The sequence below is a fragment of the Orcinus orca genome, chromosome 10 (genome assembly GCF_937001465.1).
Source record: "Orcinus orca chromosome 10, mOrcOrc1.1, whole genome shotgun sequence".
Classification (NCBI taxonomy): domain Eukaryota; kingdom Metazoa; phylum Chordata; class Mammalia; order Artiodactyla; family Delphinidae; genus Orcinus; species Orcinus orca.
The window spans coordinates 64078936-64091895 of NC_064568.1; the positions used below are offsets into that span (position 1 = coordinate 64078936).

Here is a 12960-nt window from a genome sequence, read left to right on the forward strand (position 1 = left end):
TCCCGGCGCTCCGACAAAAGCCGGAGCCTCAGCTCCCAGTCCCGCCCGCCCCGGCGGGCGAGCAGAAAAGCCTCTCGGCTGGTGAGTTCCGGTCGGCCCGATCCTCTGCGCTGGAATCTGTCCGCTTTGCCCTCCGCACCCCTGTTGCTGTGCTCTCCTCCGCGGCTCCCAAGCTCCCCCACTCCGCCTCCCGAAGTCTCCACCTGCGAAGGGGCTTCCTAGTGTGTGGACACTTTTCCTCCTTCACAGCTCTCTCCCGCTGGTGCAGGACCCGTCCCTATCCTTTTGTCTCTGTTTAGTTTTTTCTTTTGCCCTAACCAGGTACGTGGGGGGTTCCTTGCCTTTTGGGAGGTCTGAGGTCTTCTGCCAGCGTTCAGTAGGTGCTCCGTAGGAGTTGTTCCACGCGTAGATGTATTTCTGGTGTATCTGTGGGGAGGAAGGTGATCTCCGCGTCTTACTCTTCCGCCATCTTCCCGGAAGTCCTCCAACAATTTTTTTTTATTTTTTCATACACCAGATTTTTTGCTTCCACAGAGCAGAAAAACAGCCACTCTATCAGGAAAGCAAAGTCTTTTAATCTAAGACTAATTATGGTAGACCTTAAATAATATACCTAATATTACTTTTTGAATTACATCAGAATATTTAGTAAGTAATAATAGTTCATAAACTCAAGAGTTACTTAAACCAACTTTTGACCCTAAATGGCAGGTCTATAATAAATATGAACTTTAAAAACTTACAAAAACTTGCTCTTCTTTTTTATAAATATGGAACCCTTGTATAATGTCTTTATTTAAAAATCTAATAAAATTATCACTTTTAAAATTCAAGATGAAAATGGAATGAATACCTTTTTTCCTCTTGGTCTACAGAATGTTCCCCTACCTCCACCTTAGCTTTTCACCAGAACTCTGTATCTTTTCAGATCTTTGGATCTTTATGTAAGAAAGCAGGTTTATAATTTTTTCTTCAACTCTGAATACCTGTCCATAAAAGAGATGCCTTTTCTGCACATCCAGAGTATAAAATTCATACATCTAAGCTGTCTTCACAGTGGGTCTTATTTTCAAATATACAAACTTATGTTGAATCAAAATTTTCCCATTTTGAACTTTCTAAGCAGTAATACTGGGAAAATGCTATGTAGATTGCTAATGCAGTGTACATAATCACCACAATACTTCAGAAATGGGTTTGAGTCATTTCAACAACAGCTAATAACCCTGGCTGGCATTCCTGATAAGATGCTGTCTTGTTAGATACTGGAGTTGGTCATTCATTGCTCTCACTTTTAAAGAAGAAATGCCAAATCACAGTGATGCAAAAATACAGGCTGATAAAACAAATACCGTATATTAATGCATGTATGTGGAATCTAGAAAAAATGGTATAGATGATCTTATTTGTAAAGCAGAAATAGAGACACATGTAGAGAACAAATGTATGGATACCAAGGGGGAAGCGGGGGTGTGAGAGGAGTTGGGAAATTGGGATTGACACATATATGCTATTGATACTATGTATAAAACAGACAACTAATGAGAACATACTGCATAGCACAGGTAACTCTACTTAATACACTGTAGGGACCTAAATCGGATGGAAATCCAAAAAAGAGCGGATATATGTATATGTATAGCTGATTCATTTTGCTGTACAGTAGAAATTAACAACATTGTAAAGCAACTACACTCCAATAAAAATTAATTTTAAAAATACAGGCTGATGGATTCTTTGACAAAATAAAGGTCTGGAGTAATGTAGTAAGAGGAAAAGTAGAAGGAGGAGAAGAAGGGGTCGCCATCATCTCAACACCACACGCAGGGTATTAAACATGTGGAGGTGTCATGGTAGATATGTCAGCCAAATCATTCCACTCTCTCAAGGATCCTATGGAGTATTAGCATCTCCGTTTTACAGATGAGAAAACTAAAGCTCAGAGAGTTTATAGTATAATGTCTAGTGCAAACAGCTGTTTGAGTTGGGATTCAACCCAGCCCTAACTGACTCTGAGATTCAGAGCCTTCATGTCATTCCATGAAGTCTCTTTGAAAAAGAGCATTATTTGAAATTGGCAATTAAAAGAGGCTGCAGCTTTCTGCCTGTGAAAGTTATCAAGTCAATCAAGGAAACTCAAAACCCTACTTTGCAATAAGGGTAAAGAGCATCTTATTTCCTCTTTCCTCTCCCTTAAGTAACTGTGTTAAAATCATCAGGGTTATTGTTAGTAGTGGAGGATACAAGTAGAGAACCAGGAGTTTGGCATATAGAGAGTATTCCCATGCAGACACAGTGAGAGTTAACATGGTAAAGTCAGTACAATTTTAAAAAGATTTTTAACAAGATCTCTCGCTCTCTTTCTCTCTCTGTCTCTTTCTCTCTCTGTCTCTCTGTCTCTCTGTCTCTCTCTCTCTCTCTCACACACACACACACATGTATATACACACACATATAATGCATTTTATTCAAAGAAAAGCTGTTCAAATTAATGTCACAGGATACTAATGTCATTAAATCTTACTAAGTAAAAGCTATTTTTTGGAAGAAACTAATTTTGACTCAAATTTAAACAAAGAAATATTCTTTGTGTTGGAATAGGGAGGGTGCAGAGAGGAAATTCTTAATAAAAATTGGGAATATCAGGAGAGAGATAACCCTAGTCTAATAAAGGCACTGACAAACACATAAATATCACTTAGCTGGGCAGGATATGGCTGCAAAGTAATAGTGATGAAAGTGACACACTATGACACAATTATTATTATTCATATAATGAACTAATTCAGTATAACATATTGAAATAATCTTGAGGTGGTAAGTGCTATTAGAGATTTGGATAAGAACATTCGATTTAAAAAACCCTAAAATGCTTTGCTTCATGTCTTTCATTAAACAAGTGAAGATACCTGTGGTGTACAATGACTTGTTCAATCCATAACTAGTTAGCTATCAAGCCTCTAGTCCAGTGCTACTTTTATAACACCCATCAAATCCCAGAAGCCCCCATCATTAGTCCACCTTCCCTTTTGTGGCAATGGGCCACCTGGTAGTAAATGTTTCTCTGTATTACTAAGAATTCTGAGGCTGTAACAGACACGCCTAGGAACAGTGACTCAGGGAGCAACCAAGATCTGAACTCAGGAGATGGAGGACAGAGCACCTCAGGAATCACTTCTGCCCTAATTCTCACTAGACTTTTGCTTATGTATCTTCTCGACTCCATATTTCACAAGAGTAAGAGTCACATCTAATGGAAGATGCTAGCCTAGAATTAGGAAACAGAGGCCAACAGCATTCTGGTTAAACATTTACATATTCAAGACTACCAGAAATGATTACTTTAGGGATATTTATCACTGAGTGGACAGAAGAAAAATGACTTTAGTGAAAGATGACTTTTTAAAGTAATTAGAGGGGACATTTTCATAACACAGAGTAGAAGTAATTAGGAATAAATGCATATATCATCTTGGGGACACCTCTTGACAGACAATTACCTGGGAAAAGTCTTGCTAGATGCTATCAGACTTTATAAAGTTGAACCAAATTTAATTATGTCAACCACACAGTGAAAAATGGAAGTTAGGAAAGAGCCAGTAAATAAAAATAAGACCATTTTAGGGCACAGGGTATTACCTGTAATTAGATTTTCCCAAAGGAAAATTGTCAAATAGCCAAATAAGCAAATATACAAAAGAAAAAAAAAAAAAGAAATGGAAACAAAAGAAGAAAAAAAAAATATCTCTGAATAACCTGTGACAACTGACATAAATGAAATGAACAAATACAAACAAATTTATGGATTTTTGAAATACTATAAAGATTATATTCTGCTTATAAAAACAGAATGATTCAGAGATAATAAAACTAATGCATATAAATTAATGAAATTCAAAAACAAAATATTTTCAGTGGTTATGATCAGACTTCAAATGCTTGGACCTCTAAGAAAACTGCTTTTGGCTCCTTTCTATTATTTTAAGATTTTTTTTTTCCATTATATGACATTTATTTTCATAAGCACCTTATCTTAATTGCAAACAGAGCAGTGAAAATGAATTTAAGTTCTTCTCTGAGATAATTTCCTGGATTCTGCTTTGCTGGTTCCTAGCTCTACTTGTTATGGCCTCATAGCTCCATAGAGTTTCGTAATGTTGATTAACAAAATAATTTCACAGAGGCAAAAAACTTTATTCTATTCACTAAAATACACATTATTCAAGTACTTTATGAAAAAAAGATCATCCTCTTCATACATTTCATCCTGTCATGACAATTCATTGAGAGTTACCAATAAAGAGAATTTGTCCTCTGAAAATAGTTCAGAATAAAGAAGTTTATCATAATAACTAACAGGCTTGATTCTGAAGGTTTACAAGAGCCTAACTTACCTGCTGAATAAATGATAGTCATGAAAAGCAGGCAGAATATTTAAAAGGCAACGTGTTTCAACAAGCTGGTATTTCATAATAATATTTGCTCTTCTTATTTTAACATTTTTCACAGGACCTTGTTCAGTTATGGGCTAAATAGTCTAAAATTTTGTAAAAATGTGATCAATAACTTTTTCTTCTCTGAAGTATTGGATCCTTCAAAAATCTTTAAACTAACATAGTGACATATGAAGAAATTTCCAAAATATTCACAAAATATACATCCCATGCATTTATAGCCCATTTAACCTCAATATTTATTGCATCTGATTAGAAACAAACACATTCTCCAATGCTTTCGGGAAAAAAAAAAAGGAAAGAAAACAACTAAGTAATCTATTATGATTTATATTCAATTTCAATATACTCAACTTATAAAGTTCAAATAATTCTCTTTCTTTGAATTCAGCTTGGATATGTATATACAAGGTAATATACATACCTTGGGTATGTATAAAGGTAGAATTCTTTCTTATTTTATGCCACTTAGATTTGGTGAAAGAGAAGCAACGCATTACATTATTGTTTTACAGTTTGGACTTTGAGTTCCTCAGCTTGCTAATTCAAGTAGGAATTCTAAGCAGATGATGACCAGGCAGAGGATATTACTTTTAGAGGCTCACTAAATAAATAGCTGCCACATTAGAAAGAAAAATACATCAGATGGTCATGACTAATGTTCAGTTTCCAGTAAGTGCTAGCCCAAGAACTCATGCTAGCTCCTGAATTTCATTTTGTGCCACAGAAATGCAATGCCCCATAGGAGATTAGCTGTGGTGCAGGCTAATGAACTCATAACTACTAAGTTTACCATAATAACAAATATTAAGCTTCACTGATGTATTTTTCAATTTTCAGTTAACACTGTAGTTCAAAAACATATTGTCTCCCCAAGCAGAAATTCACAAATGTTCGTACTTGATATTTGTTGTTTTACCTTTACAAGGACTCATATATTTTCTTGACTTCTGTTGTTTCACAAAATACAATTGTATACTTTGTTCTCAGAGCACAGGATAGTCCAGTTTTAAAAATCCTCATGGTTCAATTCAGAAAATTGAACTGACAGTTCAATTCATTCAATGAAAGTTTGGACACCTACCGTGTACCTGATTCTATAGCTAATGTTTAACAACTGGAATAGATTAGTGCTCCCTTGATGTAACCCTGCTAAAGGAGTTAATGTGGTTACAAGGTCAGGTTATTTGAGTTTAAAAGGTCCAGGGGAAAAAAAAAATCACCTTACTTTTGCAAAGCCTGAGTTTGACAGTAGCCTTGGAACACTGTGTCTTCCTAATGTGAACGGGAGGCTCTTAGTTGCCTGTCTTCTAAACTACCATGTCCCTGTGGGTTTCAAGGGTCTAATATGTCTGTACTTCATAAAAGCATGCTTTCCCAAGCATCTCTGTGTCTTGTTGACATGAAAGAAAGCAATGCCGTGTATGTGTGCATCCCAAGGCCCCTTTTAGGTCTAAATTTCTATACTGTATAGTATCCATAACTAAGAAATAGACACTTCATAGTTAACAATCATAACTTTTTGTTCATATATTTTAAAACTCAATAAACAGCCTGGGAAATTTTGTTGTAGTTTCCAAAGCATCCGTCATGGTGGTGAGTACATAGAAAACTCCCAAGAAGCTTTATTAGATTGATTAAAAGAACATTTCTACAGTTTTATCTGAGCTTTAAAATAGAATTTCTGAGATTTATAAACCAATATAAATATTTAAGAGAGAGTACAGAGGCCCTAAAATGCTAAGCACCTCAGGACTTTACTTTAGAATTTTACATTATCAAGCCTGATTTTTCACCGTTTTCACACAACTTAGGAAATAAATAAGAAAATCTATGCTTTATTTAATAGGATAAACTATATCCAGAGCAAGAATTAGGGCTCAGTCCTGTTAAGAACAAAGAAAAATTCACCAGATTTGCCAACCACATATTTCCTTTCAGAGATTAAGGAAAATGTAAGTGATTTAGGCTATGAATACATCAAATCATCTCTTTTCCGGTCCATACACCTCAGCCTTCATGGGTGAAGATCTCTCATGTACGTGATGAAGAGAAGGAAATCTCCACCTGTAGCAGGAACCCAACACCACTCTCAGATATTTACAAGGTATGGGAAGTTACAACCTTTCTACGTATCCATATATATATTTCCTGAAATAGGCATGGTCTATACATATAGAGACTCTTTTATTAACATATATGTCTGTTATACTACTCTGGTGATTTTCCACATTTCAAATTTTTCATTTATAAATAGAAATATTACCTTTCTTGCTTCTTTTATCATCTTCCGAATGGTTTCCTTAATTGTAAATAGTTGTGCTCTTGGTGGATGAAAGAGGAGGTCAATTTGGGTACCCCTTACGAGTCCAGGCATCACATATGGCCAGCCCAATTCAAGATTTGGAGCTTCCACATCAGACTCAACGGGCCAGTAAGTCCCTGAAGATGAGGTATCATCGCAGGAATTATCAGTACCATATGCTGTGCTTTGTGCCACTTTTTGAACATTTTTCAAAATATAATTAATTTCTTCCTCGGCTAGAAAGTCTGACACTCGTTCCTTGGCAAGAAATTCTTGGTATGCATCTAACCCCTGTTCAATCAGTGTGTCCACAGCTACTCGATACCATTCCTTATAGTGAGGTTCAATGTAATTGTCTAATTTACATTCGTCATTCAAGGAGGAAAGCATTGATGAGTTCTCCATGCTTGCAAACCTTTGACAATGGCACTTTCAAATGTCCATTCGTGCAGGGATGAGAGGTATCTGGGTATTTAAAAAGAAGGAAATCAAGATCAGTTAGAATTCTGTAATCAAATGTTTCATAATCCATGTCAACTGTTATTTTTACATTTACTCATAAAAATGAGTACCAGTAGCTCAATATGACATACATTTCATATCCAAAGTGGCAATAATAATACCATAATTCACATATCTATCACAAATAAGCTAAACAGAATCCCATTCACAGACTGCTAGCTGATATTCCTTTTCCAGGTTACCTCTAACTTTAGTTTCTCATCTAAGGAAATACATCTTCCTTTTCTGATATCCAGAAAGTCCACCCTCCTTACCTTTAATCTGGGATTACACATGGTGTGATCAGTTTCTTTTTGGTTTTAAAATATTTTAAAATAGAATTAGAAGAAAACCAATGCCTGGCCAGCCATTTATATAAATCTTACTGATTACTTGTTATACATATATCCTGATGAAATATAAAAAGCACAGAACACTTGTTTTCCAGGAACTTATTAATTAGATGAAGAGGCAAAATGTACACACAAAACTGTTTGTTACCCACTTTGAACAAAGACATATATTGCTAAGGGCCAAAATGAGTACTGTCTGTAGTCAATGCTTTCAGAATAAAAGCAAGTAGAGATCAATATGGAATAAAAGAGTTACGGATAGCCTTGCACAGGAGGGGGGCTTCAGGTGAACCTGGGGCAATGAGTAAGAATATCATCAGGTGGAAAGAAGGAATATTTTCATCCCACATAAAAATGTAAAGCATAAGAAAAGCACAGAACAGGTATGCCCTTGGTACATTCAGGAGTTAATTTTAAAAAAACAAAAAAAAAAACAAAAATAAAAACCTTGGTCTGCTGGAAATTAGGATCCTTGTATTATTAGGGGTAGGAGATAAAGTTGAATAGACAAAATGGAGCCAGGTGTGGAGGGCCACTGGAGACTGTTGTGATTCAGCAAAACTTGTGTTTAAAACAATTAGTCTGGCAGTATCAGGGGAGTGGAGGAGAGACAAGTAGCTAGGAGAGTCTTTCAGAGTTCAAAGTCTCAGTGAGGACGTGACAAGAATATTCAAGTGATGGTTCAAAGCATGAACTCCTGAAATTTGATGGCTTGACAACATACAGGTGATAAAAAACTTCAGGACATCAAAGACAATTCAGATTTCTCATAGGAATTAAAATCTGCCTATCTGAGCTCATGCCCCATCCCTCATGCCCACAAAATGTTATCTGTTCCATAATTCCCTGCATGAGATACTGGACTGGACCTTATCTCAATCAAATAAGGGACTTTCTAGGCTTTTGAAATCAGGATCTTCATTGTGTGGATTCAAACAAAGTACAACCCTATGATGTGCTACAAGCACAAAAGGGCTTATTTGACCAAAAACATCTTTGTCAGTGGCCGTGCCCTAGTTTACAATTTTCCACTTCACTCAGACTTTTTGGTCTCAGGTTTACCAAAAATTGAATCTGATTTGGGAGGGTAACCCAGGAAGCCATTACCATTTATTAACTCCTTACCTGAAAATATGTAACAAGAGTCACTACTCGTAGACAGAAGTCGTGAAGGAATGGACAATAAATAGGGTCATAAGTTCTGCTGGGGGAGAAAAGATCAGAAAAAGATCCAGCATATAGGAAGGCAGAGATGAGGAGTGAGGAAGATACAGGGTACCTTACGTTACTATTTTAGTGCAGATAAGCCTACGTCCATCCCTAGGCTCAGAGTTTTTACAGAGAAAATCTAGCAGTAATGAAAGCCTAAAGAGTAAATCTGATACAAAAATAAAAACAGAACATGTCCCTTTTGGTCTCCTAGAGGGTCCTCAGCTTGAGCCATAACTTGATCCAGGCCAAGGAGACTGAACCTGTCCCTGGGTCCCAAGACCGTCAGGCTGTGCAATGTGGCATCTGAGTTCTGGGCAATACCGTCTTCCTGCCCCACATGGTATTATGGTGGAGCTTTGGGTAACACACTCTCACTCCTCCATGGGCAGAAGGAGGAATAAATACCAAGCTGTCTGCTCATGTGAGAGATACGGTATGAAGAAGTAAAATTTGTTTCTTTTATTACCTAATTACATTTAACTTAATCTATTGACATGCACCAGGAAGCCAATGAGGAAACTTTCATAAATGTCTCAATCTTGTATAAGGTGCCATCTTCTTTCGAATGACATTTTATTTGAGTCCAGTGGTTCTCAACAGGGGAGATTTGACCCCACGCCCATCCCAAACAAGAACAATATCTGGAGATGTTTTTAATTATAAGGATTTGTGGGGAGGGTGCTACTGGCATTCAGTGTGTAGGGGCCAGGGATGCACAGGACAGCCACCCACAGTAAGGAATTCTCTGGTCCAAAATGTCAACAGTGCCAAGGCTGAGAACTCTTCATCAAGTTGCGCACTTCCTACGCATGATATCATACTACTAATTGATGACTTTTTGGTGTTCATTACAGTTCTCTTTGGCACATAACACTCATTTTTAACAAAGAAATAAGGTTTTTATTTGCTTGAGAAGATCAATCCATTTGATGAAAGTATAGTTCCCTAAGGTTTAGTGAGGTGTGGTTCTCACTTGATAATTCCAGTCCATGAAGGGACAAATATCCAGGGATGACATGAAAATCACACAGATTATCTGTAATTGTTAAAAACAGTAGGTAACTTCTGATTGTTCATAACAATCCCAAGTTTTTTGAGCACTCATTTTTAAACTTTTAAAATTTAACTTTTGAATTCCTATAACTTATGATGTTAACTGCCTATGACTTATCTGGAAATTAAAATGCAAAAAGTGCTTTAAAAAACTATATTCATTTCTTAGCTTTACCTACGCATATATATACACTCTGCAACTATAAAAAATTTATTGTTGAACTATGTGTAAGCTGAGATATCATAAAGATCGGAGGGATTAGGAAAGTAAAATAAAACTAGGAGGATAAAGTGGAAAGTTAATTATGAAGGAAAAAACAATTGAAAATGAGAAAAAAGCAAAACACTACAGGACTAATCAAATAGCAAAGCCAGAAATGATGCAGAAAAACACACCAAAGGAAAAATACAACAGCCATAAGCACTGAAGCTGAGATATGATTTATAAGGGTTAAGAAATAAATACACTTGATTTGTCCTGCTGGAGAGAGGCTATCTTTCAATGTCTAGAGATATCCATTTATTGCAAGAGGTGTTTACAAGGGATACTTATAAAGGAGCCATCTACAAACAAATTTTAATGGAGGAGAGCAAGGTAATGGCACCTACATAAACAGCTACTGCAATAAAATAGCAACAGTATTTAGTTATAGACTTTATAATACTTTCAAAAGTTCAATTATTAAATATTGGAAGGGCTATAATTGAGGATAAAATGAATTGGGTGTACCTTTAAACATACAAAAAGCATTATTTAATTCATAACCATTAAAAACTCCTAGAAAGTATATTCTTTCAACATACAGGATAGAGTTAATAAGTAGAGAAAAATAAAATCTTGCCATGATATGAAAGCTGAGCAGAGTGCTAGGCTCGGCTGCTATTTAAGTGACTCAGTCCAGAAAAAGAGCCTTGGAAAATACATGATTCAAATCCAGGCCCCAAACCACTACACACTGCATTTGATATCAAACCTTTAGTGTGACTTGAGGGAAGTATAAATTCCAAATGTTAAATCTGTAAACACAAAAGCTATAAACAAGGTATAAAAGAATAGATTTCAGTGCATGGGCCACTCTGAAAAACAGTTTGGCAGGTTCATTTATAAAACTGCATATAAATACACAACTAACACACGAGGCAAAAATTGCACGCCTGGGGTTGATCCCAGAGAAATGAAAACTTATCTTCACACAAAAACTTGTATATGGGGCTTCCCTGGTGGCGCAGTGGTTGAGAGTCCGCCTGCCCATGCAGGGGACACGGGTTCGTGCCCCGGTCCGGAAGGGTCCCGCGTGCTGCAGAGCAGCTGGGCCCGTGGCCCATGGCCGCTGGGCCTGCGCGTCCGGAGCCTGTGCTCCGCAACGGGAGAGGCCGCGGCGGTGAGAGGCCCGCGTACCGCAAAAAAACAAACTTGTACATGAATGTTCATAGCAGCTTTATTAATAATAGCTCTAAACTGGAAACAGCTCAAATGTCCTTTGCAGGTGAATATTATACAAACCGTGGTAACCTCAGACCATGGAACATTAGTCAGCTATACAATAAACTAACTTCTGATGCCTGCAGCAACCTGGATGAACCTCACGAGGATTACGCTGGGTGAAAAAAGCCAACTCCCAAAGATTCCACACTGCATGATTTCATTTATAAAATAGTCTTGAAATGACAAAGTTATAAAAATGATCAGATTAGCGAATGCCAGGGGATAAAGAAGGGGTCGATGTGGCTATAAAAGGGCAACAAGGGGCATTTTTGTGGTGATGGAAACTTTCTGGATCTTGACAATATCCACGTCAATATACTGGGTGTGATACAGAATGACTGTTTTTGCAAGATGTAACCACTGAGGGAAACTGGGTAAAAGATAACAACGAATTCCTCTGTATTATTTCTCTCAACTTCATGTGAATCTACAATTGCCTCAAAACAAATTATACTGATGAGCAATTTCATCTGCCTTGAATAGAAAGCAAAAACAAAAACAACACATAGCTGGGAGGGTGAGAGCTTGTGTGTAGGCTCACACCACCAGGTTCAAAGCCTGCTTCCCAAATTACAGTAAGTCCCCTACATAACAAACCTTCAAGTTGTGTCGAAGATGCAAACGTGGGTTCCATCAACGTCAGGCGTGAGTGAAATTGCAGCTTGCCCTCTGATTGTGTTAGCTGGGTACATAGGCTAACTTTGTTGGACTTAACGAACAAATTGGACTGAGGAATACACTCTCGGAACAGAACTCGTTCATATGTAGAGGACTTACTGTATTGCGAAGCTCTTGGACAAGTGACCTATGTCCACAAGCCTCAGTCTGTGTTTGTTACCGAATGCAAGTTCATGTTCCTGACCCCCAGTGAGGCCAATCAAACTGAAACATCAGAGTTTGGAGCAGGGAAAGGCTTACTGCAGGGCCCAGCAAGGAGAACTGGTGGCTTGGGTGGCTCACACTCAAAAACCCCGAGCTCCCCACAGGGTTCTAGCAAAGCATTTGTAAAGGCCAGGTGAGGGAGGAACATCTCAGGGAATGTGGTCATCTGAGGCACAGTTCTCTGATTGGTTGATGGTGAGGTACCAAGGTGGTGTCACAAGGGTTAACAATGTCAATCCTTAGGCTCCAATAGGTCTAGGGACTATGTGGTCATGGTCATCAAGTAGTTAATTTCTTCTATTTGGTGGTGGTTTTTAACATCTGAAAATCTCAGGAAATATGAGATGCTATTATTGGGGGGTACTTCAGAGAGGAGCTAAAGCAGAAGATAATGGGGCAGGGGTCTGTCCCAAGAAGGCCCCATAGGGTCCTACTCAGTTACATGTTAGTGGCATTAGGTCATTCTAAGGAATAAATGAGGTAATACCCTTAAAATATTTAGCTTTTATCATAATTATTATTATACTACTATTCGTATTTTACGTTTTAACAATCTGTTAGAGTATAAACACTATAAAGATACAAAAATCGTTTGTTCACAAGAGTCTTTTAGGATTCAAAAAAAGGTAGTGTTTTCTGTCATCCCATTAACAATGTTATGCACTGTTTTGTCAACTGCAGTATTAAGCAAACAGCCAAACCTAGTCTCCATTT

General features: G+C 37.4%; 1 protein-coding gene across 2 annotated transcripts in view; it reads right to left on the reverse strand.

Moving 5' to 3' along the window:
• FAM83B (family with sequence similarity 83 member B) overlaps window positions 1-12960 on the reverse strand; it is an 87542-nt gene that overhangs the window by 60825 nt on the left and 13757 nt on the right. For both annotated transcript variants that reach the window (XM_004267772.4, XM_049716226.1), the window contains one exon: window positions 6721-7224. In XM_004267772.4, the coding sequence (XP_004267820.1) occupies window positions 6721-7164 (444 nt within the window). In that variant the 5' untranslated portion in view covers window positions 7165-7224. The remainder of the gene's footprint in view (window positions 1-6720; window positions 7225-12960) is intronic.